This window comes from Dipodomys ordii, unplaced genomic scaffold (assembly GCF_000151885.1).
Source record: "Dipodomys ordii isolate 6190 unplaced genomic scaffold, Dord_2.0 Scaffold4, whole genome shotgun sequence".
Taxonomy (NCBI): Eukaryota; Metazoa; Chordata; class Mammalia; order Rodentia; family Heteromyidae; genus Dipodomys; species Dipodomys ordii.
Window position 1 is genome coordinate 25,334,719 of NW_012267220.1, and position 27,472 is coordinate 25,362,190.

At 43.1% G+C, this 27,472-nt stretch overlaps 1 protein-coding gene across 2 annotated transcripts; it reads left to right on the forward strand.

The window, feature by feature from the left end:
• Window positions 1–3,105: 3,105 nt before the first annotated feature.
• Window positions 3,106–23,054, forward strand: Dctn6 (dynactin 6). Of its 2 annotated transcripts, XM_013026834.1 has the most exons (7): window positions 3,106–3,210; window positions 10,933–10,997; window positions 16,015–16,120; window positions 17,581–17,669; window positions 19,979–20,026; window positions 20,983–21,125; window positions 22,766–23,054. In XM_013026834.1, exons 1-7 carry the CDS (start codon window positions 3,185–3,187, stop codon window positions 22,862–22,864), a joined length of 576 nt encoding a protein of 191 aa, XP_012882288.1. In that variant the 5' UTR covers window positions 3,106–3,184; the 3' UTR covers window positions 22,865–23,054. The 2 variants fall into 2 exon arrangements, with proteins under 2 accessions (XP_012882288.1, XP_012882294.1); XM_013026840.1 differs by lacking the exons at window positions 3,106–3,210; window positions 10,933–10,997 and having other exon boundaries at window positions 16,072–16,138.
• Window positions 23,055–27,472: the final 4,418 nt, after the last annotated feature.

Below are 27,472 nucleotides of genomic sequence, written 5' to 3' on the forward strand. Positions count from 1 at the left end.
TAGACAAAATAATGCCTGCTCAGGCAAGCGCTGGTGGCTCACACGTGTAATCCTAGCTACTCAGGAGGCTGAGATCTGAGGATCACGGTTCAAAGGCAGCCTGGGCAGAAAAGTCCATGAGACTCTTATCTCCAATAAACCACTAGAAAACTGGAAGTGGCTCTGTGGCTCAAGCGCTTGCCTTGAGCTGAAGAGCACAAGGAGAGAGCCCATGCCCAGAGTTTAAGCCCCATGACCAAAAATAAAAATAAAAAATAATGCCTGCGCAATAGAATTATTAGAAAAATTAGATGAACAAAACATAAACTCGGCTTACTGAATGCATTTGAAGGGAACTCAACTGTATAATAAAACATATGAGCATGTATCACCCAAACCAGCCTGTGGTTGTACTGGGAAGCAGTGGAAATTTTACAAGTTGGAGCTTAAACCATGAGCTGGTGGCTCATTCCTATAATCCTAAACTACTCAAGAGGCTGGGATCTGAGGATCATGGGATTGTGTCTCAAAGCCAGCCAGGGTAGGAACATCCATGAGACTTCTCTCTAATTAATTGGGGGGGAAAAAGACAGAAATAAAGCACTAGCCTGGAGCAATATATCTGAAGGACAGCCCTCAGGCCCTGAGTTCAAGGCTCAGTACAGGTGTGCATGGGTGCCCATGTGTGCGTGGGTGCCCATGTATGCACGCGGACGCGTGCGTGCACACACACACACACACACACACACAGAGCTGGGGCCTAGCAGAAGAAAGTTAGTTATCACGGGCATGTCCTTGAAGGGAACATTGGGACCCCAGTCTCTGTCTCTTTCTTTCTTTGCTTCCTTGCTATTAGGAGATAAACAGCCTCCTTAACCACATGTGACTAACATTCTGTTTGGCTCTCCCGTTGGCTCTGTTTCTCTGGTTGCACACCATGTATGTGATGCCTGAGACATATGGGCAGAAGATGCTGGGGGCAGGGCAGAAAAAGTGGATTAGGGAAAAGGCAGCAAGTGGAAGTAGTTGTGTGTGGAGAGCAGGTTGGCTTTTTGGAGAAAGTTTTGATTGTGCATGGAGGAAGACCAGGAGGAGTGAGATGCTGGGGGTGGGGGTCAGGGTAACAAGCTGGATCTAGTCTACATAGACATAGTCTGTGCAAAGTAGTTCAGGCTTTAAGAGGAAATACAAGGAAATGAACTGTATTCGATTTAGAGGATGTTTGGGCTACAAGAACATGATTTTGGGGTTGGATAGATCAGAGGGTGGAAAGACTTTCTCCAGGGCAGAAAGAGATGACTCAGAAGCTGGGATTAGATTAGAGATGGTGGAGTAACTACCACAAAGTGGAAGAATAAGACCTCAAAGGATGGAGGAACAGAAACCGTGAGTGTATTACATATGCTGAATTGAGGGGTGCCAAGAAGTCAGGAATCTGGCTTGAGCAATGGGGTGAAGGATAGATTCTTTTACTGAGATGTAGATCAAGGAACAAAAGGTTGGAGAGAAAGCAAGAGTATTAATTAAAAGCTCCTGTTTTGGAGGTTTTAGGTTAGCTGTCTTGGAGATATCAAGTAGTCAATTGAATATCAGGTCTGAGCCTCTGCAGAGGAAAGAGCTAGAGATATAATTTGAGAAAGCCTGCAGGTAGAGAACAGCACTTAATCTGCAGGAAGATTGAGATTTCCCAGAATCAGAAAAGAGCCAGGGCCTGGTAGGAGGAACCCTAGCAACTAAAGCAAAGCTAGGTGACTGAAATAACAAGATAAGAGGAATGAAATATCCCAGCTCCCTGGAGCCGGTGACACTCAAACCCATGATCAGTGAAAGGAGTCACCAGATCTCAGTCAATCTGGCTGGAAGCTTTTTATTTAACCACATGGCATCAGTCCCAGCTCAAACAGCTGGAAAACAGCCCTGCTGGCTGTTCACAGGGGATTTTTATAGGAAGGGGTTTCATGTAGGTGATGTTTACCAAAGCAAGCAAGAGCATAGGCAAAACATAATCTTGACTTGGTCAGCATGACCAATACTATTAATGCTATTGACACTATTGATACTTGATTACAAAAAGTCAAAACATATCCTTGGATGACAGACATCAAAATACAACCTTGGGTGGGATGGTCTATTTTACAGGAACGAGTTTTATTATAAGCTCCTGATTAATACAGCAACTCAGTGCAGCTGGTGATAAGCCTCAAGGTTGTCAGGAGCCTTCTGCAAAGCTGCCAGCTTGGTAAACTTGAGAGATATTCTTTTGCTTTTTAGCAAGGATGTAAAGGAGCTAAGGCTGACTGCTGCTAGTCAGAGTTAGCCTGGAGTTTTTCTATATCAAGAGGTTTTGTCCTTTATCAATAATTTAGTTCTGTATTCAGACTTTACATGTTACAGGAAACACCTGTGATCAGGGTGCTCTCTCTCTCTCTCTACATATATATATATATATATATATACACACACACACACACACACACATACATATAGATAGATAGATAGATATAATGGGGGGGGACAGGGTTGGTCGTGGGGCCTGAGCTCTGGGCCTGGGTGCTGGGTGCTGTCCCTCAGCTCAAGGCTAGCACTCTACCACTTGAGCCACAGTGCCACTTCCAGCTTTTTTTGCTTATGTGGTGCTGAGGAATCGAACCCAGGGCCTTGTGCATGCGAGGCAAGCGCTCTACCACTGAGCCACCTTCCCAGGCCGTGGTCAGGAATATTAAAGTAAGGTAGGGGTGAAGTCATAACAGTGTGCTCTGGATTGAAATAAACGGCTGTTTTACCTTTTATTTTTTTTAACGTTTTTGAGTCCAGTCTGGCTTTAAATTCACCCATGTAACCCAGGGTGGCCCGAACTAAATATCTCTGCGTCGCAGCGTTGCGATTACAGGCATGTGAAAACCACGCTTTTAAAAAGCGGTTTTAAAGCAGCTCTGCCCAGGGACGGGGCTAACCTCCGCGGGTGGCCGCGCAGGCGTCCTGGCAGAGTCTGCCGCCCAACCCAAGTACCGGCCCAGCAGGAGGAACTGGGGTCCCCGCCCCCGGCCCCGCCCAGTCAGGCGATGGCCACGCCCACAAGCGCCAAGGCACGCCGTGGCTCCTCCCCTTCCCCTCCACATCGCCAGTCTCTCCAATCGCGTGTAGAGATCATCGCTCTACTCGAGCGGGGGTGTCGATTGCTGCTCCAATCGGAGACCAGGACTTTATGATGGCGGAGAAGACTCAAAAGAGGTGGGTCTCCGTCCTAACCTGAGGCTCTTCTCTCCGCAGGGGTGGGGCTGCTTCTGGTTGCACGCCTTGGGGACCGCAATCGTGTTTCTTCCCGGGCATTTGGATGGATGGGACCGAAAGACGAGACCCGGCGTCCTCGGAGGGACGGGGCGACGCCGCGGGGAAAGGGGCGGCTACCCGGGACGCGGCGTCGGGCCCGAAACGTTCTGGTTCTTCCTGCTCGCCGTACCCGGGCCCAGTGCGCCTGCGCACGCCCGGGGCTGGTGGTCCGCAGGCATCCGCACCGGGCCGGCGCCATCCGGGTCCCGGCTGGGTGCGGGGCGGGAGCTGTCAAGGGGTTTCGCCGGTTACAATGGTTCCCGCGTGGACCGGCGCCCGGTGCCCCGGGCCGGGGACCCAGGTTTTTTGTGTTGTTTGTTTTCCTCGTTCTTTGATCACCCCCCCCCGCTTCTAATCCCGAACCCCTGGACTCCAGGATTGCTGTCTGCCCGGTCCTGAGCACAGCTGGAAAAGATCCCGCCCCGGTGATGTTTGGGTCCGGGCTGCTCCCGGGCCGCGGCAGGCACGGCCAGCTAAATAAAACGCCTTGTCACCTTGGCCCGTGTCTCCGTGCACTCTCTCGACCCCGAGGTCATTACACCTGATGGGAGAAACGTCTTAGGGGAGAACTACAGACCGAAACCCATTTCCCAAAGGAGAGGCGTGCAGCACCCCTGCCGCTTCTTGTCAAAACAACCCTGTTTCTAGCGCCATCCAGAACAATTGGGAGTTTTCTGTGTAAGTGGATCATCTGTAATCTCAAACCCGTGAGAGGCAGATCTGCTACAGATTATACCGCACCTACAGAGGAAGATACTGACCCGTTCTTTTGCGAGGTTTGAGTTTTCATCTTCTCTTAGCTGCCTGCTCTCCCACATTTTAGTTGCACTGGTGGTGAAATGAATTCCTTTTTGTTGTTTTGTAGGTGTGGGTCTTGAACTTGGCCTGGGCGCTGTCCCTCAGCTCTTCAGCTCAAGGCTAGCACTCTACCACTTGGCCACAGCACCGCTTCCAGTTTTCTGGTGGTTAATTGGAGATGAGAGGCTCATGATTTTTTTTATTCTGCGTAGGCTGGCTTTGAACTGCAAAACTTAGATCTCAGCCTTCAGACCTAGTAGGATTACTGGTGGGAACCACTGGCATTTGGATTATTTATTTATTTATTATTACTTTTTTTCTTGGTAGTGGGGCCTGAACTCTGGGCCTGGGCGCTGTCCCTCAGCTCTTCAGCTCTTGAGCCACAGCAACTCTTCCGGTTTTCTGAGTGGTTTATTGGAGATGAGAATCTCAGGCACGTTTCTGCTCGGGCTGGCTTGGAACCGCGATCCTCATATCTCAGCCTCCTGAGTAGCTAGGATTACAGGCATGAGCCACCAGCGCCTAGCTGAACTATTTCTTGACTCTTAGCTCTCTCCCTAGGCGGTGACTGGGGCCATCCTGCCCTCACTTGCCTTGGCTAAACTGTTGGCTAATGCTCTCACCCCAGTAAGAGGGTTGAGGACTGGAAGCATAGTCTTATAAATACATGCAACTATTTCTTTATTATTTTTCTGAGAATATTTGCTTTTTTTGATCTGTCATTTTATGGAGTATCTATGCAGATAATTATTAAGGAGTTAGCAGTTTTATACCTGGGCTCCTCTAAAGCACACACCCATACACACATACACACACATACACACACACACACACACACACACTTCTGTTTTCCAGTATAGTTATATCTGAACTTTTTGGTTAACAAGTCCTTTCTAATTTCATTTTATTATATGTATGTGTATGTCTGTGTCTGTGTACTGTTTTATACTGAACCTAAAAACATGCCTTATGACTGTAATCTGTTTTGTGTAAGACCATTTCCTTAGATTTCTGTGTACTGATATTTTCCACATCTTCCAACAGATGTGTCAGATAGCTAGTCTTATATTTATCTAGAGAGAGAGGCCTATTTATAGATAGGTATATACATACACATACGTTTTTCTAAATTCTCACTGCATAATTGTTCCTATTTGTTTCCTCCACTTGGAGAACTCCACTCTGAAGATTTTTTGTTTGTTTTTTTTTAATTCTCCATCCTCTTTTTCACCTTAGTCACAGTTTTCATTTCTTTCCTTTTTTTGGGGGGAGGGGTCCGGTCGTGGGCCTGAACTCTGGGCCTGGGCGCTATCCCTCAGCTCTTCAGCTCAAGGCTAGCACTCTACCACTTGAGCCACAGCACCACTTCTGGCTTTTTTCCTTTTTGCTTATGTGATGCTGGGGAATCAAACCCAGGGCCTCATGCATGCAAGGCAAGCGCTCTACCACTGAGCCACCTTCCCAGATCCACAGTTTTCATTTCTAAGAAGTCTTAGAACTCTTTTCTCCTCATTTTCAGACTTCTGCCCTTGGTAATGGATGCAAAAGAATCTCATTGTCTGAATTATAAGATGTGTATTGGTTTCTGTGGTATTGGGGATGGAGCCCAGAACCTCTCATGCGCAAATTTCACTGAGTTACACCATGTCTCTTTTTTTTTTGCCAGTCCTGGGCCCTGAACTCAGGGTCTGGGCACCGTCCCTGGGTTCTTCAGCTCAAGGCTAGCCCTCTACCACTTGAGCCACAGAGCCACTTCCGGCTTTTTCTGCTTATGTGGTGCTAAGGATTTGAACCCAGGGCCTCATGCATGCAAGGCAAGCACTGTACCACTGAGCCACCTTCCCAGCCCCACCATGTCTTTTTAAAAATTTTGTCTACTACCAGAATTGTGTTTCCTCAGACTTTTTTCTAACATATTTATGTTATTTAGGCTTTAGGGGGGTTTTGGTGCCTGTCCTGTGGCTTGAATTGAGGGCCTAGACACTGTCTCTCAGCTTCTTTTGTTCAAGGCTAGCATTTTACCACTTGAGCCACAGTGTCATTTTTGGCTTTTTCTGAATAGTTTTTTTGTTTGTTTGTTTTTTATGGTGCCAGTCCTGGGGCTTAAACAAGGGCCTGGGCTCTGTCCCTGAACTTCTTTTTGCTCAAGGTTAGCACTGTACCACTTGAGCCACAGCGCCACTTTTGGCCTTTTCTGTTTATGTGGTACTGAGAAATCAAACCCAGGGCTTCATGCATGCTAACTTTACCACTAAGCCACATTCCCATCCCATTCTGAGTAATTGGAGATAAGAGTCTCACAGACTTTCCTTCCTGGGCTAGCTTCAAACTGAAATCCTCAGATCTCAGCTTCGTGAGTAAACTAGGATTATAGGCATGAACCACTGGCTGTCTGACTGGGTTTTTCTTTTGAATTGGAACTATTACTCAAAGATTTGAAGAATAGGGCTGGGGAGTTGGCTCAGTGGTAGAGTGCTTGCCTTACATGCCTGAGGCCCTGGGTTCGATTCCTCAGCACCACATAAGCAAAAAAGAAAAAACCCGGAAGTGGCGCTGTGACTCAAGTGGTAGAGCGCTAGCCTTGAGCTGAAGAGCTGAGGGACAGCGCCCAGGCCCAGAGTTCAGGCCCCATGACCGGACCCCCCCCCAAAAAAAGATTTGAAGAATAAAAGCTTGGGGGTGTGCTTCCTTGAGTTTGTTGATCTTCCTGGGTGCCAGGTCAAGGTTGGCTCATGGAAGAGTTCATAATGGTGACAACCACCTCTGGTTCCATTGCTTATACTCCTGAGCTACATTTAGTTTTGTTAAATAAACTCTTTAGGTTTTTCGTTTGTTTGTTTAAGCATTCATAATGTCCAGTAGCTTCTCTGGAAAAGAATCCCTACTTGTGGCCTGAAATTCTGTATAGGCATGGAGGCACTCAGGCAAGAAGGCTGGTGGGTGGTCTTGCTGTGTGTCCTGCTCTTCACTCCCTGACTGTGTCTGCCACCTCAGGGAGAGGGCATTGGGCATCTGGCTCTGAACTGGGGTGGGGAATGACCAGGGGCCAACAGCCGTGATTTACCCCCTTTGCTTCACATCCTGTTCTTTTTTTCTTTTACTTAACATTCTGTAACTTCTTTCATATGTCTTGTCTTCTTTTGTTCCTTTACTGGCGGAGTAAGAGTTTTAGAGGACCGCAGTTTCTTTTCTTTGCTTTTGTGTTTTGAGCTTTTATCGTGGCTTGCACTCAGGGCCTCACACCCTCACTTGGGTATTTTGCTCAAGGCTAGTGCTCCATCACTTTAGGTACGGCTATACTTACAGGAGTAGAGTGTAGAAAGGGGTATAAGCTATTTATCTGTGGAGGTTTGTCACATTTTAAAATAAAGACCATGTAGTAAATACTTTAGGCTTTGCAGGCCTTGAGTCAGTTGTGGCTGCTGATTTCTACAGACTGATGTAGCTGGACAATAGTTAATGACTGGGCAGCCTCTGTTGTAAGCAAGTCAGACCATGTTTAAATGCAAGTTCAGCATGAGCACTGGCGTGTTTTCTGCAGGTTTTCCTTATTTTTTAAGGAAGAGATAGTGTTCCTATAAATTGATGACTATATTTTCATCCTTCTCATTTTATGCCTCTTAAGTCATTAACAATATCTCTTATCTGTCATTCCAGAGAGTTTGTGGATATTCAGGTTATCAGGAGCACACATTCAAAAGAACATTGGGAATCTGTATTTTTAAAATATCTTACAGTGCTTTTTTTTTTATCTGAAAAGTTTCAAAATCAGGCTGGGAATATGGTTTAGTAATAGAATGCTTGCCTACTATGCATGAAGCCCTGGATTCAATTCCTCAGTACCACATAAGCAGAAAAGGCTGGAAGTAGAGCTGTGGCTCAACTGGTAGAGTGCTAGCCTTGAGCCAAAGGATCCTAGGGACAATGTCCAGGCCCATAGTTCAAGTCCCAGGACTCACAAATATATATATATAAAACAATTAAAATCTTGCATATTGTGCTGGGAATGTAGGCTAGTGGTACAGAATGCCAGCGTGGCATATATAAGATCCTAGGTTCAAGTCTCAGCACTGCAGGAAAAGAAGTTTTACATCATCTTCAGTAAGTCACCAATAAACCTTTATCATGCATGAATATTTAATAGAATTTCAGAAAAAGTAAATTGATATGAATAAGTCATTGTAGTCTTCATTTCCACTTCTTTTCATGTTTACAAAATATAAAAAGTTTTGGGGAATTTGTAAATCAAGGCATTAACATTTTGGTCAAGAAAGCCTCAACTATTTGACTTACCAGCTTTTAATAATTTACTAAAAAGACAGGTTCATGGCATAAAAGGTTGCTTTTAAGCCAGGTGCTAATGGCTTATGCTTGTTATCCTAACTACTCAGGAGCTGAGATCTAGGAGTCAGGGTTTGAAGCCAGGCCAGACAAGAAAGTCCATGAGAGGGGCTGGGAAGGTGGCTCAGTGGTAGAGTGCTTGCCTTGCATGCCTGAGGCCCTGGGTTCGATTCCTCAGCACCACATAAGCAAAAAGAAAAAATGCCGGAAGTGGTGCTGTGGCTCAAGTGGTAGAGCGCTAGCCTTGAGCTGAAGAGCTGAAGGACAGCCCCCAGGCCCAGAGTTCAGGCCCCACAACCGGACCCAAAAAAAAAAAAAAAGACACACACACACACACGCCAGGCAAGAAAGTCCATGAGACTCTTATCTACACACACACACACACACACACACAAGTGGAGCAAAGGCTTAAGTGGTAGGACATTAGTCTTAAGCAGAAAAGCTCAGAAACAGTGTCAGGACCCTGTGCCCCAGAACTCAACAAGTAAAAATTACCTAGCTCTCCTACTTTAATGATACAGTTATTTGACAGTTCTTCCAGTTTGCTTGGGGTAGATACAGACAGCATCTTACTAGTTACAGCTGTATCTAACAGTGGGTCACAGCAGAATGTGAAAAAGTACCACTAAGTTCTGTATAAATTGTTGAAGAGTCTTTTGAACAATTTGTACTACAAGTTGTATTCTTTTTCTTGTAGGTCGTGGGGCTTAAACTCAGAGCCTGAACACTGTCTCTGAGCTCTTTCACTCTAGGCTAGCACTTTGAGCCACAGTTCAACTTCTAGTTTTCTGGTGGTTTATTTGAGATAAGGGTTTCACAGCCAGGCACTGGTGGCTCACGCCTGTAATCTTAACCACTCAAGAGGTTGAGATCTGAGGATCACAGTTCAAAGCCAGCATGGGCAGCAAAGTCCATGAGACTTTTATCTCCAATAAACCATGAGAAAACTGGAAGTGGTGCTGTGGCTCAAGTGGTAGAGCTTTAGCCTTGAGCTGAAGAGCTGAGGGACAGTGCCCAGGCCCAGAGTTCAGGCCCCACGACCGACAAAAAAAAAAAAAAAGTTTCACAGACTTTCCTGCCCAGGCTGGTTTTGTTTTGTTTTGTTTTTGCCGGTCGTGGGGTCTGAACTCTGGGCCTGGGCGCTGTCCCTCAGCTCTTCAGCTCAAGGATAGTGCTCTACCACTTGAGCCACAGTGCCACTTCCAGCTTTTTCTGCTTATGTGGTGCTGAGGAATCGAACCCAGGGCCTCATGCATGCAAGGCAAGCACTCTACCACTGAGCCACTTTCCCAGCCCCCCAGGCTGGTTTTGAACCATGACCTCAGATCTCAGCCTCCTGAGTAACTAGAATTACAGGTGTGAGCCTAGCAAGACAGTTTTGTTATGCATACTGTTAAAAAAAATTTACAAATCTTAAAAGGCTGGACTCTGAGCTTGCTAATTGTTAGTTTATGACCTCTTTTACTCACACTTCACAGGAAGAATGGTATATTACATATTGCTTGGTTTGTTTGTGGATTTTTTGTTTTTGTTTTTGTTTTTGCCTGTCCTGGGGCTTGAACTCAGGGCCTAGGCACTGCCCCTGAGCTCCTTTTGCTCAATGCTAGCACTCTACCACTTGAGCCACAGTACACAGCTTTTTCTGTGTATGTGGTATTGAGGAATTGAACTCAGGGCTTCATGTATGCTGGGCAAAAACTCTACCACTGAGCCACATTCTCAGCTCTGTTTGTCTTGAGATAGGATCTCATTATGTGGCCCAGGATGGGCTGAGACTCACAATTCTCTTCCTTGCATCTCTCTAATGCTGAGATTACAGATTTGCACTTGGTTTATTTATACTTGGTTTATTGCAAAAATCTTTGCTTAAGGGATTACTCTTTCTGGTGTTTGTGTCTTAGATCATAAGGTGCCATAATTTATTAACCCGTCTCTACTGATAATCTACGTTGTGTTTAGCATTTTGCTGTTTAGAAACAATGATGGTTTAAAAAAATGATGGTATTACCTTAAGATCCAAACCTCTTTTTTAATATTTATTTTATAATTGTATTATTGTTTATGTGGCACTGAGGAATCAAACCCAGGGTCTCATGCATGCTAGGCAAGCACTCTACCATGTGAGTCATACCTCTACTTCTAGCCTTTTGCTGGTTAGTTGGAAATGGAGTGTTATAGACTTTTCTGCCCAAGCTGACTTTGAACCACAATTCTCAGAGCTCAGTCATCTGAGTAGCTAGGATTACAGGTATGGACCACAAATACCTTACCCAAAGTTGTTTTCTTTTTTTTTTTAATAATATATCATTTATGACTTTGGCCTGAAGGCCAATATGCCACTTGAGTTTATATTAAACTGCACTCTCAAAATTGGCTTTCCGTTTCCTATCTAGTTTTTAAACCTTTCTCATTGCAGTGTCAGCATGGTTTCTGAGATCACAGTTTTAATCTTCCCCATAATGAACTTTTCTCTTGTCCCCACAGTGTGAAAATTGCACCAGGAGCTGTTGTGTGTGTAGAAAGTGAAATCAGAGGGGATGTGACTATAGGTAAGAAAATGGTTTGTTAATGTTATTTCTCAAGAACTGATGTGATGTAACATAGTTTAGTCTTCCTCTTTATTTTTTTTACATATATGTGTCTGTATATATTTATATATACATATATAGATATGTATATATTGAGTGTGTATATGTATACATATCTTACCTATCATGGAGTTCTGTTCCAGCGACCTTGCCGTAGGTGAAAATCTGCAAAATGTCAATAAGTGAACCAAATACTATATATTAAGGGACGACTACACAACGTTGCTACTTCGTGGATTTTCACCTATGTGGGGGTCTCTGGAACATAGCTCCCACTATAGGTGAGGGATTACTATTTTTTGTTGTTGTTGTTTTTAATCCACAATACAGTGAAGCCAAAATAAGTGAACCGCAACATAGCAAGGGACGACTATACATATATGTATGTATATACACACACATACACAGTGTGTGTGTACGTATGTGCTTGATGCTGCTCATCTCTCCCTCTACCCCCAGGGCCTTGAGCATGCTAAATGAGCCCCCTGTCCCCAGCCTCATATTACTTTTTTTTTTTTTGGTTTAGTTGGTCATAGGGCTTGAACTCAGGGCCTGGGTGCTATCTCTGAGCTCTTTTGCTCAAGTTTAGTACTCTACCACTTTGAGCCACAGCTCCACTTCTGGTTTTCTGGTGGTTAATTGGAGAGAAGAGTCTCATGAACTTTCCTGCCCAAGCTGGGTTGACCCATCAGCACCTGGCATATTATACTTGTTTTAAGAAGCAAACCTACATGTTAAGAAGAAGATTCAGAGTCCTCCATGTTCTTATATGGTTTTTATTATGTGTGTTTCTTATCTTTTTCACACTCAGGCCTATTTCTTTTATTGTGTATAAACCTGAGAATTTTCCAGAGTTATTTAGATAATCTTTTCTGTCATGGTTGCATTTGGTATAAAATACCTCTAATCTTGGGCTAGAAATGTGGCTTAGTGGTAGAGTGCTTGCCTAGCATGCGTGAAGCCCTGGTTTGATTCCTCAGTACCATATAAACAGAAAAGGCCAGAAGCAGAGCTGTGGCTCAAGTGGTAGAATGCTAGCCTTGAGCAAAAGAAGGTCAAGGACAGTGCCCAGGCCCTCAGTTCAAGCCCCAGGACTGGCCAAAAAAATAAATAAAAATTTAATAATATATATATATGTAATCTTTTGATTGCTATTGATTCATTTTTCTTAATCCTCTGACAAAGAGCCTCCTGGACAATGTAAAGTGAAGTCAAAGCTGAGAGTGGAAATGAGTTCTAATTACAACTCTTTCCACCATATCTCACTTTTCATTTTAGCACTTTTACTCTTCATGTTTTTTCTTACATTACTAGAAAAACTGATTTGAATATTTTTAGATTGTGCTGTAGAGTTGAAGATTTGAGTACTTAATAAACTGTTCTCTGGGTTAGTAACAGTAAACTCAAGGTGGTTTAATTGATAGAGTTTTCAAAATATTTTGTATAATTTTCTATGTTCTAGTCATTTACACTTTTACAAATTATTCCTTTCTGAAATATTTCAGAAAGAAAACAATTTTTATTTGCTGTGTTTCAAGTTATTTGTTTATTATTTTATGCTGGTATTTGATATTGAACTTAGGGCCTTGGTTCTATCCCTGTGGCTTTTTTTGCTCAAGGCTAGCACTCTACCACTTGATCCACAGCTCCACTACCAGTCTTTTGGTGGCTAATCGGAAATAAGAGTCTCTTGTACTTTCCTTCCCAGGCTGGCTTTGATTCTCAGATCTCAGCCTCCTGAGTTGCTAGATAACAGGTGTGAGCCAGTAGGGTAAATAATATTTTATAGTATTATGCTTGTTTTTAATTAGCTGTCTGGATTTGTGGGCCATGAATCGTTTCCTGTAAGTCTTCATCTGAGAGTTAAAGAACATTCGGAAAGTGACCTCCAAGCACAGGCCTGTGGTTCGTTAGAAGTATTAGGTCATGATAGGCCATGGAAATGGGAAGGCAGTACAGGGTTCTATGGACAGACTTGCCCTGTAGGCACTTCATCCCTTAGCTTTGCCCAGCACAGGTTGAATACACACGAAAAGCCTCCCTTTTGCAGGAATCTTTTTCAGTAAGGCAGAACAGTGGCTTTGTTTGTAATGCTGCCCCACAGGTTTATAAGTCAAAGGAATTGTTTCATTTTTAAAAGAGCACTTGGGGATGTTTGAATTGTGGATATGAATTGTGGACATGAAAATATACTCAGAGATTACTTTCTGTGACAAAGGGAGACTAGGAAACGTGTCCTTGACCAAATGTGGGAAATTAAATGTCACGCAAGGCACGTCTTTCTGGCTGCGCTGCCTCAAGCCCAGCCAAGCACTTAAGAAAATAATTTATCCGCCAGTTAAAGCAGCTCCAGCTCCAGACACATTTCTCCAAACAAGGAGATAAACCAAATAGGATTTCAGCATATTCGGTAAGAAAACACACAAACTGCCCTGCCAGAAAGAGTTCCAAGAGGTTCACAAACAGCATTAAAAGGAAAGGAAAAAGAAGCTTTCCATGGTGCCAGATTTTTATTTTTAATTTTTAACCTTAGGACCCCAAGAACTAGCTTGAATTGAGACCCATTCTAGTTTGCTCCCCAGGAGCAAGCAAACTGCCCAGATTTGGTGTGCTGTCACCCTCCGTGCTTGAACCCCCAGCTTCCAGCCCTTCTCATCACCCCTGACTCCCCCCATGCCCCAGCCCGGCTGTTACACACTGAAGTGTGTGTGCCACACTCTAGCCCTTGCCCTAGAGGCCGGGTCTCTGTTCTGTTACTGCTGCAGGAGTTATTTACTGTCACCTCACAGCTCAAAACTGACAGCTTTGTCTAGCCTGTAGTTTAGCAATGCTGCCAGCAGGTGGAGCTGGTGTCTTAAATCACAGGCCTCACCTAAGTTGCTGTGTCCATTCATAAGCAGGACTTGGCCATTTATTTACCTATCAAATAACCAAGAATGAGAAATAATTTCAAATCCTGGTTAAAGCACCTCAGGCTCAACCAGGTACCAATGGCTCACACCTATAATCCTAGTTACCTCAAGAGGCTGAGAGCTGAAGATCGTGGTTCAAAGCCAGCCAGGGCAGAAAAGTCCATGAGACTCTTATCTCCAGTGAACCACTCAGAAAAAGCCGAGTGGTGCTAGAGTCCTAGCCTTGAGCACAAACAGGCTCAGGGACAGCTCCCAGCCCCTGAGGTCAAGCCCTAGGACTAACAAAAAACAAAACAAACAAAAAAAGCAGCTCAGGCTCTATTTTTAAATATGGTACAAGACATCTGATACATGCCCACCTCATGGACAACTTGAGAAGTTTCCCAGGGTTCTCCAGGACCCCATCTTCTGTCCTGATTAGAATTTGCTTGGGAAGCTTTACTTTGGCAGCCAGAGTGACTGGGAAGTCTCTGTGTCACTTTGGACTATGCATCCTGTCTTCTACCACCACCACGGCCACCCTCCTGCCATCCGTCTCCCCAAATAAGATGCACTGCGGGTCCTTCCAGTTCTCTGAGCAGCAGGAAAACCTGTGCTTATTTTCATGGTTGTTGTGAGTGAGCACATTGCTAGTTTTAAATTATAAAGTTTGTGTTTTTCTTTTTCCTTTTCTTCTGGTGCTGATGATCAAACACAGACTGTTCCATAGGGCCTTGCATCTGTGAAGTACACACTCTGCGCCTGAGCTACACCTCTAGTCCAGCACCTTTCCATTTTCCATGAGACATAAAATGCTGTCACTAGCAGAAAATTGTGTTTAATAAGTTGAATACTGAATTTTATGGACAATGTCACCTTCCTGACCCCTCCCTGCCTCACATTTAGGGTCAGTTACTGCCTGTCACTGTTTACCAGTAGAAATAGCCTTAGTTAAGCCCAGCATAGAGAGGCCAAAGCAGGAGGGTCCTATGTTTGAGGACCTCCTGGGCTACACTTAAAAAATAAATAAAGGGGCTGGGAAGGTGGCTCAGTGGTAGAGCGCTTGCCTTGCATGCATGAGGCCCTGGGTTCGATTCCCCAGCACCACATAAGCAAAAAGAAAAAAAGCCGGAAGTGGCGCTGTGGCTCAAGTGGTAGAGCGCTAGCCTTGAGCTGAAGAGCTGAGGGACAGTGCCCAGAACCAGAGCTCAGGCCCCACGACCGGACCCCCCAAAAAAGAGTTGGTTAAAAAATAAATAAAACCAAAAAAGAAAAACAGCACAAGAAATGGAGCAGCCTTGTCTGGGAGATGAGGAGAATGGATGCTAGCGACAGGCTAGCAGGTGTTTTCCCAGAAATAGTTTCATTGTCAGCCAAATGTGGCTGCAGCAGATGACAGGCCGGAAGGAGTGTGCAGGTTTCCAGCCTGAGATCGGTGCAGGCATCACCCCTGCTCTTGAAGAGGCTTCTCCGAGTTCCCTCGCTTGAGAGTGGGAACATTGCTGTAGGTCTTCCAGTGCCAGCGTCTTAGGAACACAGGGTTCAGCTTGTTTCCTCCCAGGGGGCATTTTTGTATGGGACAATGCTTCAGGAACAAGGCTGAGGTTATAGCCCATGTAACCCATGTTTAAACACACGCATCCATGTGCCCTAGTCAAAAGTGGCATCCTGTGGTGTGGGAGAGCTTGACATTGTCTGCAGAGTGCCTTGCCTTGCTGAGACAAAGAGAAAAAGGGAATCCGTTCTTACTTCCAACTATGTGCCAGGTTCTGTGTCCAGCATCATCTCATCCACCCTACCACAGCCCTGCAGGTCTGACACTCATTACCCGCATTTCCCACTGAGATTGTGAGATAGAGGCTGAGCCAGAGCGGTCTGGTTCTGATGCCTGTGTTAGTTCATTTATCTTGGCTCCAGAGTTGGCACTAACTAATGAATGAGATAGTCCTTGTAAAGTACCCAGCGCGGTGCCTGGCACATACTTAGAACACGTTCCTCCCAACAGCCTCACCCACCTCAGTCACCTCCCCACCTGCTGGAAACATAGCTTCCACTGATAATGTCTTCTTAACTGATATTTTGAACAGGACCACGGACGGTGATCCACCCTAAAGCACGAATTATTGCGGAGGCTGGGCCCATCATTATTGGCGAAGGGAACCTAATAGAAGAACAAGCCCTGATCATAAATGCGTGAGTAAAAGCTCACAGGTACTTTGCACTCACTTCCAACTGTCTGGGGACCTTTTACACCTGACATGTGGAATGCCCATGATTTTAAAATTAGAGAAACATTTCAACATAAAGGAATGAGGAACCTGCAAGCCAGATGGGGAAAGGCTTATCCAAGGCAAGACAACTCATTGGTGGCTAATTAGCATCTGGTAAATTGTCTGTGTGTGGTAATCATCCCCTTCTGTGTCATTTTCTCATCTTCCCCTTAATCAGTTCCTGAGCCTGTCCAATGTCCAAGGGCTGTACATAATACCCTGAAGAGAGGTTTTGGGTGAGCTCTTGGCGCTGGTTGGAATGTTCTCTCAGGCCTGAACTCATAGCTCACCTCTAATATGTCTTCACATGTGTAACACCCAGAATTACAGTGAACAAAGTTGGAGTCCTGGAAGCAAGTTTTAAACTTCAAAGACAAAAGGAAAATAAAATACTACACTATGTACATGATCTCTGAATGGAGACCATAGTACCCATGAAATTTTCATAAGCAAGTCTAGGTCTTTCTAGATAAAATTTTGGGAAGCAAGTCAAGCTTATACCTAATGTGCAGCCACAATGCATGGAATTTGTAGAATAACTTTTGAAAATATTTAGCTGTGATAAATAAGACTGATTTGTCTGAAATCTTACTTAGGGCTTAGGAGATTCTTACAAAATTAAGCAGTTTCTCTTTACAGTACCTTTGGCCCCTTTAGTAAAGTCAGCTGATAGCAGAGGTGCTATGCAGTGGCTCACCTGTGAGATCAAAGCCTCCTCACAGCACAAGTGTTGTATCTTCTACTCATTTCAGCTAACTACTAATACCCAAAATAATTATGTGAATATCTGTTTACCTTGGACAATCTTGAAGGATTTAGTAAGGATGGGAAATTTTCAAGTCAGGCATGATTTTGATTCTAATTTAGCAAGCTAAAAGTATAGTCAGCTCCTCCCACCTTATCCTAGAAAAGACTCTCTGAACTTCAAGTTTAGGAAATAAAGGAGCCAGTGGCGGTGACTCATGCCTGTAATCCTAGCTACTCAGAAGACTGAGATCATGGTTCAAAGCCAGCCTAGACAGGAAAAGTCCATGAGACTCTTATCTCCAATTAAGCACCAAAAATGCCACATGTGGAGCTGTTCAACTGAGAATCAGTGTACTCCAGCATAGAGGAGAAATTATTTGCTTGGCTCAAGAAATAACTGATATCATTATGTATTTAAGTTCAATAAAACTAATTGAGAGAATTAACCTAAATTCTCAAATAGGAGGAAAATTTATTATTGTGTTACTGATTCTTAGGTTTGTTTTGTTTTGTTTTCGTATTACACCAACTTTATTCTCAGAGCAACCTGTGTGAGTTAACAAACCCTCACATTGCCAACTGTTGTAGGAATCATATTGCGTTACTTTTTGATGCCTTTTTTTTTTCTTTTCATAGTTACGCAGATAATATAACTCCTGACACTGAAGATCCAGAACCAAAACCTATGATCATTGGAACCAATAATGTGTTTGAAGTTGGCTGCTGTATCCTTTATAGTAATTACCATAATTACCCCAGATATCTCCCCTGGTATAAGTGTCTACTAGTGAGCTTTCACATAAAACTTTCCCTACCAGCTTCTGTGTTTGATACTCAGCAAGTGGTGCTATTTTAGTAGGTTTTGGTAACAAGAGATGGCATAGCAGGAGGAAATCGATCACTAAGGGTAGATTTTTGAAGAATATGCCCATTTCCTAGTCTCTATTTTGCTCTCTTCATCCTGTCCACCATAAAGTGAAGAAACAAGTCCTCCACATGCCCCTGCTGCCATGATGTTCTTCCCAAGCAAGCAAAAATAGAACTCTTTTTTTTTTTTTGGGTCCGGTTGTGGGGCCTGAACTCTGGGTCTGGGCGCTGTCCCTCAGCTCTTCAGCTCAAGGCTAGCACTCTACCACTTGAGCCACAGCGCCACTTCCGGCTTTTTTCTTTTTGCTTATGTGGTGCTGAGGAATCGAACCCAGGGCCTCAGGCATGCAAGGCAAGCACTCTACCACTGAGCCACCTTCCCAACCCCCAGAACTCTGTGAAACTGAACCAGAGTAAATCTTTCATGTTTAAGATGCTTGTGTCTGGTATTTGGTCTCAGCCACCAATGTATAATATATATTATGATTACATTGTTTAGAGTAGACCCTCAAGCTCTTTATAAATAGACTCACAAAGTATTTTTAAAAAATCTTTTCTGAGCCAGAGCGCCGGTAGCTCACACCTGTAATCCTAGCTACTTAGGAGGCTGAGATCTGAGGATCTCGGTTCAAAGCCAGCCCAGGCAGGAAAGTCCGTGAAACTCTTATCTACGATAAACCACCAGAAAACCGGAAGTGGCACTGAGGCTCAAGTGGTAGAGCGCTAGCTTTGAGCTGAAGAGCTGAGGGACAGCCCCCCGACTGACCAAAAAAAAAAAAATCTTTTCGGGGGCTAGAACTATAACTCAGTGCATAGTACATCCTTTGTGTATTTGATCTTTAGTACCACAAAAAAGAAAAATATTCCTCCTGTTGTGAGTAACTCATTCTCTCTCTCTCTCTCTCTCTCTCTCTCTCTCTCTCACACACACACACACACACACACACACACATACACTTATCTCTATATGAACATTTGAAAGTTACTGACAGATAACAGAAGCTGAGAAGAAGTAGACACAAAAATTAGTTTGGACTTCTGTACTAATTCAAGAACCATGTCTTTGTCAGTTTAGATCCTGTATCATTTTGGGTACATTACTTTATATTTTCTTATTCAAGAAAATGATTGGGTGAGACGAATTTGTGTGTGTGTGTGTGTGTGCCAATCTGGGGGCTTGAACTCAGGGCCTAGACTCTGTCCCTGAATATTTCATTTTTTATGTGTTATTTTAGTTTATCTTCCAGAGTGTTCACTTTTGGGGGCAAGGGGTGAGCTGTCACTGGGCTTGAACTCTGGGCTTGGGCACTGTCCCTGAGCTCTTCAGCTGAAGGTTAGCACTGCACCACTTGAGCCACAGCACCATGTCCAGTTTTCTGGTGGTTAATTGGAGATAAGAGTCTCACAGATTTTCCTACCCGGGCTGGCTTTGAACTGCAATCCTCAGATGTCTGCTTCCTGAGTAGCTAGGATTACAGTAGCTAGGCTCACTGATGTGAGCCACCAGTGCCTGGCTTTCATCACTTCTTTGACTATTTTTTTTTAATTCTGAAAAGATAATAACATCTTAAGTCTGAAAATAATGTTTAATACTGAAAACAATGTTTAAGTGATTTGGTAGTTTTGACTTTCTTTAAACAGCTGTGAAAATATGCTCATAAAATCAGAAGATAAGGTACTCGTTTTAAAAAGTAGTTTTGTTATTGTTAGTCATGGGACTTAAACTCAGGGCCTAGGCACTGTCCCTGACTCTTCTGCTAGTGGTCTACTACCTTGAGCCACAGCCCCACTTCCAGTTTTCTGGTGGTTAATTGGAGGTCAGAATCTCACAAGGACTTTTTCGCTTGGGGTGGCTTCAAACAGTGATCCTCAGCCTCCTGAGCAGCTAGGATTACAGGCGTGAGCCACTGTGACCCTGCAAAAAAGTACTTTTATAAAAGTATTCCTTTTGAACAGGATCAGAGTCATTTATTTAAACCTAGAAATATTTATGGTTAAGGACTAAAACTTGCCTACAGAATACTCTGAGCAAAGAATTCTGGCAAGGGTAAACCTATGTCACCCTTCCCACGCTCTGCGCCCTGGTACTGTTAAAGGAGAGACATGTTGTATTAGTAGGAAAGAAGGGTGATCATATTTTAAATATTTACTTAAGTCTGGCTTACAGATTCCCAAGCCATGAAAATGGGAGATAACAATGTCATTGAATCAAAAGGTAAGCTATGTTCAGAGCTTTCTTGTCATAGTGATTGCTTCCTTTGTCTTGGCCTGGGAAACAGTCTAAGCACAAACTCTGAAAAGATGGTATGCTTGGAAATGGACTAAAATCATTCTTAGACTAATTGTCTCAAAAGAGCCTAATCTAGTTATGTGGTTATCTGAGAATGTGGTTAAATACATTAAGTTAAAAAGTCAGTGGTATACAGCTAAGTTGGGAATGAATTAAACTATAAAAAAAAGATTTGGAAAAGATCTTTCTGCTAACTGTAAGCCTCAGTGACATTTTAGTTGATTGGTGTTATTGTAAAATTAAAGAAAAAAATCTCAGTTTCTACAGCATTTGCTCTCTTTAATTTCAAAACTACTTTATCCTACCCAATCAGAAACAAATACTATGTACTGACAACATTGAGCCAGCCAGGGGATTAACTTAAGTCACTAGCACTGTAGGAATCAGCTCCAAGAGCTTGTCCCTACCAGAGTACTGGAAGAAGCTGAAGATGACACTGTAGGACACTGGCTTATCTTTCTTGGTCCTGATTGGCGTGAAAGACAATGCTTCTTTTCTTGAAACTAGCAAAATTATTCTTTTTGTAATCTACTTTATGGCTTTTATTTTAAATTTGCATAACAGCTATCACTGTTGTCATCTTCGGCATTTTCCATGTATTGTATGCACACCGTGTGTCAGACCTGGGTCCATACCCTCCATCTGTTACCTCACTGATGCTGAAAGCACTCTGTCATGAAGTAGGGTGGGTTCTTCAATTTATCTTGGGCTCATAGACTCTACAGTGACTTGGCCCACGCACCACACTAGTTAGCAGCAGAACTCTCTTCCATATCCCACTGGTGTGCACTATTTGCTTCTGTGTTATACAGTCTACATAAACTAAAAGAGTTGTGATCATATCATGTCTTTGGTTGCACTTCTTTCTGTTTTGACTGCAGCATACGTGGGCAGGAATGTAATACTGACAAGTGGCTGCATCATCGGGGCTTGTTGTAACCTAAACACTTTTGAGGTCATTCCTGAGAATACAGTGATCTATGGTGCAGACTGCCTTCGCCGGGTGCAGACCGAGCGACCACAGGTACTTGGACCACTTCTAAAAAAAGAGTTCTATCTAGGCCAAACTCTCCCGCAGTACCATCTCCCTAATTGTTGTGATGGTGATTAGAGTTACTGTTGAAAAAACAGATAATTAGTGGCCAGGGGTGTAGTGCAGGAATAGTGTTTGTTTAACATGTGTGAAGCCCTGGGTTCAATTTCAGCGCCGAAAAAGAAAAAAAGATGAATAAAAAGCTGAGCACTAGTGGCTCAGGCCTATAATCTGGCCTACTCAGGAAGCTGAGATCTGAGGATCGAGGTTCCAAGTCTATCTCCAATTAACCACCAGAAAACTGGAAGTAGTGTTGTGGTTCAAGTGGTAGAGCATTAGCCTTGAGCTGAAGAGCTGAGGGACAGTGCCCAGGCCCAGAGTTCAAGCCCCACAACTGACAAAAAAAGAAAAAAAAATAAAAAGATTTATAAAATAAAACATTAGAGGACCATTACTAAAACTTGGATTTATCTGCAGCTTACTTATTGAGTCCTTACGTTAATATAAAAGATAAAGATCACAGTGATGTTAATTATAAGAAGAGAAAATCCAGAGTTGCTGTTCCTGGTTTGGAACTGCATCACCAAACCTCACAAATCATATTTATTCACTCCTAAAATATGAATCCTCAGGATGAAGGATGACCCTTGAATCTGGAAATTTGAGTCTGTTTATTAGCTTATTAAAATAACACAGCTTGGTCATAAACACTATTTAAAGAGGCAAATGTGTTTATTTTCTTGGCTTATAAAAAATAAGTCCCTCTTAATAACCCAAATCAAGAATAATAAAAGAATATATGTTTGGAATTTAATGTTAAAATAGAAGACAACAAGATAGATCATTTGGGAGCTTTCTTTACACATAAGATATTTAGCTTGAATTTCTCAGCCTCATTGCTTTGCATATTCAACATTCTCTTCTTCAGTTTCCTTTCTCCACCAAAAGAAAATATTTTCAACACATTTATCTCTTTGCCTCTGAGTCTTAACCACGTTTATCAGTAATTAATTCTTTCTGGGTTGCTCTATTTTTGTAATGTTTGGCTTTACTATTGTTAGTATTCTCAAGTATTACTATTTTTCTTCATAATAGCAAAAATGATAGGAGCGTGAGAAATAAAACTGGAGTTAGGAAAGGAGTTTAGAATTAAATGAGAAGAATATCTCATTTCATTTGGTTTAATTTGTAAAGGGTATGCAACACTGTTTTCCAAATTGCACTTATCATAGGATACATTGAATTCTATTTAAAACACAGATTCCCCCAGACTTTGAGAATCATGGGTAGGGACCTAAAAATCCCTGGTTTCCACAAGAATCCCAAGTGAGTGCATAGTTGGGGCCAGTGTTGTTTGTGGTGGAAGCCAGCGGAAGGTGCCATGCCTCAGCCACATGGGAGACAACCAACTGTCCTCCGACCATTCTGCTTAAGGATCTTTGTGTAATTGCAGTTTGGCCCTTCTTTATTAGCAAACTGAGTACATTGTAACTTTAACAAAGAAACAAGCACATAAACAAAAGTAAATCATTGGAAATCATTTCTGAACCCCATGGCCTACAATAATCATTTCTACCTGGTATTCTGATTTGACTTTCTGCCAGTCAGTTTTAATTTTCTTTTCTTTTTAGCCCCAGACACTACAGCTGGATTTCTTGATGAAAATCTTGCCAAATTACCACCATCTGAAAAAGACGGTGAAGGGAAGCTCCACTCCTGTTAAGAACTAGGAACAGTTGGGTGTCGTGACAATGTGCATCCTTGACTGCTGCCAGTTTCCACAAGTAACACATGTTGACATACTATAAGACTGAGCTAGAGAGAACAGTAATGGATTTTTCCTGTTAACTGTTCTTTATAATTGATAGAAAATGGGTTATGCATAAGAGAGAATAAATGCATCATTAATCTCTGAGCTTGGCTTGCCTCACTGAACATGATTTGTTCTAGGTTCATTCCTTTCCCTGCAAATGACACAATCTTATTCTTTCTAATGGATGAATGAAATTCCATTGTGTATATTTAGCACATTTTTTTGATCCACTCATCTACTGTAGGGCATCTGTGCTATTTCTATAATTTGGCAATTGTAAATTAGCATAGCAGTGAACATGGATGTACAAATATCTTTACAGTTCTCTGACTTGTAACATTCTGGGTAGAGGCCCAAGAGTGGTATCATCCCTCATATTGTAATTGTGAAGAGAAAAACTATGATTAAATTTCTAAAGTGATGGTACCAGTCGGTCTAATTGTTCCAAAATGGAGTGATTTGATTTTTGTAAGAATGCTTATGACTCTCATTGGGGACTGTACTGTGGTGGACTGAGCATAGAGCTTTTCAAAAAAGGAGACCATCACATAAATGCCTTGGTCTTGATAAATACTGTTCACTTTTCAACTCTTGAAGATCAATTCAAAATTTTCAGGTAACAGATCAGAAAAAAATGTTGCCTTGGAAATCCTGGTGAACACATTTAATTCTTTCCTAATTCTCATTTGTTCACTATTCCTCTCATAAAATTTACTCTCTGGCCTCTCATGTGACTTTCTTCCTTATCTCTGTGTTGAATTCTTCTCCAGTGCTGGCCTCAAGTATTTTCTGCACTGCTGACTTAGTGGTCATGAATTGCTTTAGCTTGTGTTATTGTAGAAGGTCTTTATTTCTCTACCAATTTTAAGGATTAACTTTGCTGGATATAGTAATCTTGGTTGGCAGTTATTCTTAGAGCTTTAAATATATCACTCCATGTTTTCCTGGCTTTTAGCTTTTCTGCTGAGATGTCTAATGTAGTTTTAATGAGTTTGCCTTTGTCAGTTAAATTGGTGTTTTTCTTTTGCAGCTTTTAATATTCTTTGTTTGTCCTGTAGTCTTGGCATTGTGATGTGGAGAGACTGTTTTCTGGCCTTTTCTACTAGTGTTCTGAATGACTTCTCTCCTTAGATGTATATATTTCCCTAGATTTGGGAAATTTTCTGCCATAATTTTATTCAATAGGTTTCCTATGTCTTTAATATATATTTCACATCCTTCTACCTTATGAATTCCTAGGTTTGCTTTGTTTTGTTTTGTTTTGTGCTGGTTCTGGGACTTGAACTCATACCTAGTTGCTGTTGCTGAACTTTTTACGCAGGAGGCTAGTGGTCTGCTACTTGAGCCACAAGTTCTTTCTGGCTTTTTGGTGGTTAATTGGATTTAAAAGTCTTACAGACTTTTCCGTCTGCACTGGCTTCAAACCTTGATCCTCAGATCTCAGCCTCCTGAGTAGCAAGGATTACAGGTATGAGCCACTCGGGCGCCTTGTAGGTTTGTTTTACTGCTCATGTTTCAGAGTTCTAGAAAGTTATGGTCATGCTCTTTTTTCTTAATGGTTTTCTGAATGTAATATTTTCTCAACTTTGTGTTTGATCCCTGATACTTATTGGTTCTGCTTGAACTGGTCTGTTAGAGATACTTTCAACTGTGTTTTTTATTTGATTTATTAAGTTTTTTTATTTCCAGTTTTTCAGGGAAGGAGGTGTTCCTAGAATTTCAATTTCCTTGCTGTATTTTTCATAAATCTTGCTCCCTTTCTTGTCCAGTCTTCAGTTGACTTCCTTACTCAGTGGCTTAGTGATAGAGTGCTTGCCTTGCATGCATGAGGCCCTGGGTTCGATTCCTCAGCACCACATAAGCAAAAAGAAAAAAGCCAGAAGTGACTCTGTGGCTCAAAGTGGGAGAGCACTAGCCTTGAGTTAAAGAGCTGAGGGACAATGCCCAGGCCAGAGTTCAGGCCCCACAACTGACAAAAAAAAAAGTTTATTTATTCTAGGCATCAGTGGCTAACACCTATAATTCTAGCTACTCAGGAGGCTGAGATCCGAGGTTCATGGTTCTATGCCAGCCCAGGCAGGAAAGTGCATGAGACTCTTATCTCCAATAAACTACTCAGAAAAAGCCCGAAGTGGTTCTGTGGCTTAAATGAGAGGCTAGAACACTAGCCTTGAGGACAAAGAGGCTCAGGGACAGCACCCAGGCTCTTCGCTCAAGCCCCAAGACTGGCAAAAAAAGAAAAGAAAAAGAAAGAGATATGGAGTGAAGATGTGAAAAATTGATAGGGGTAGAGCACAACAAATAACAAAGCAACCAAAAAAATTTTTTGAGTCATTTCTTTCTTAGAAGGTAAAGGCTTTCCCCAGCCTCACCTGGTTGTCTTTTGTCATTTACTTTAGGGGATGGGTTAAGCTGTTGTTCTCTGTGAAATCTAAACAAGTTGGATGGAAAAGTACAATTGCAAGCTGAGCCCCATCTTGCCTTCCCTGCTAGGTTGAATTCCAGTGCAGGAGCCAGTGAACCTCAGCCTCGACACAAGCGTGTCAGCTTGCAGCCTCATGGGATGCTTCCCCACACCAGAGATGCTCCACCAATGTGGTTGTGCCATCAAAAAGAAAAAAAAAAATTGTCAGTCTTGAGCTTGAACTCAGGGCCTGGGCACTGTCCCTAAGCTTCTTTTGCTCAAGGCTAGCACTCTACCACTTCAGCCACAGCACTTTTTTCTATTATGTGGTAATGAGGAATCAAACCAGGCTTCATGCATGCTAGGCAAGCACTCTATCACTAAGCCACATTCCTAACTCCTCAGAAATTCTTGAGCAGCTTTTTATTTGTCCACCAATCTTTCTGGCCTTCTTTTAAATTTAAAAAAAAAACCTAAGGCTTCCCAATTGCTAGGCAATTGCTCTACCTCTTGAGTCACGCCTCCGTTCCCATTTTGCATTGGTTATTTTCAAGGTAAAGCCTTTCAAGGCCTTTATGCACAGTCCAGCTTGAGCCGCTACTCTCCCTTTGGGCTCAACACTTCTCTGGAAGATTGAGAACTGAGGAAAGTGGTATACATACTATTTCAGATTCATTCTAAAGGTACAACTCAGAGACACACAGGAAGGGCCAAGCTTACAGGTGAGTGCCCATGGCGCCTGTCATCCCCCGGCACAGCAGTGTGTTCACCAATAGTGTAGTAGGAAGACCCCTACTCAGGCAGGCAAGCCCACCTAGTCATCCGGAGTGACAGAGCCCACCGCAACAAAGTTGTTAACAGAGAAGCAACTTTATTGAGAAGGTTCCTACACTGACCGGCCAGGGTCATAGCACAGGCTCTGGAGCTGATACTGGGACCCCGAGCAGCCCACATACTTTGGTTTTTAAAGGCAAAATCCATGAGCTCAAGCCTGGTCACACGCAGGTGACCAATGGGATCATTAACACACACAAAGGATTGTACAGTCATACCAGACCACACACAGGTGGCCAATGAGGTTACAGTTTGTAATGGCTGTTTAAACCAGCCTATCACCTTGGTTTAAAATGGCTCACAAATTTAGTGGGTAAGGCAAGGTCTACCTTTTGGTGGGCAAAAGGTGGAGTTTACTGTAAGCATGTGCAAAAGGCAGAGTTTACTGTAAGCAAGTGGTGTTGCCTGTTTGAGCCAGATTACAGCCTGTTTTATGGGTCAGTCTTTAACTCAGCAATCAAGGGTGGATTAGGTTGTTAAGGGGAGGAGTACCAGATGCATTTTTTTTTTCATTACGGGAACTAGGCCCATCAAGTCGAAAATCCCTAAAACAAAGGCAAAGCTCAAAATGGAATCATACCTGCGTGGGCCCCATCTCAGGGTCCACTTCAATAGGAAAATGGAATTTGTGTAAATAGATAATAACTACTTTCCAGCTGCTTTATCCCCCCCACCCCCCAGAGTTTACAACTCTGACAGTTCCCACAGGCAGTCACCTGTTCTCATTAACATACCAAAGTACATTCCAGAGCTTTAAGATTTCTATAGGAAGAACTAGAGCTGAAACCAAAGATTTTTTTGGGGGGAGGGAGGGGGTTTTGTTGTGGGACCTGAACTCTGGGTCTGGGCACTGTCCCTCAGCTCTTCAGCTCAAGGCTAGCGCTCTACCACTTGAGCCACAGCGCCACTTCCGGCTTTTCTTTTTGCTTATGTGGTGCTGGGGAATCGAACCCAGGGCCTCATGCATGCAAAGCAAGCGCTCTACCACTGACCACCTTCCCAGTCCCGAAACCAAAGATTTTTGGTTTACCATACCTGTCTTAGAAATGTCCTTAATGCACCTGTAATCCTAGCTACTTAGGAGGCTGAGATCTGAGGATCACAATTCAAAGCCAGCCCCAGCAGGAAAAATCCATGAGACTCTTATCTCCAATAAACCACTTAGAAAATCAGAAGTGGCGCTGTGGCTCATGTGGTAGAGCACTCGCCTTGAGCTGAAGAGAGCAGAAACAGCGCCCAAGCCCAGAGTTCAAGCCCCACCACCAACAAAAAAAAAAATGTCCTTAA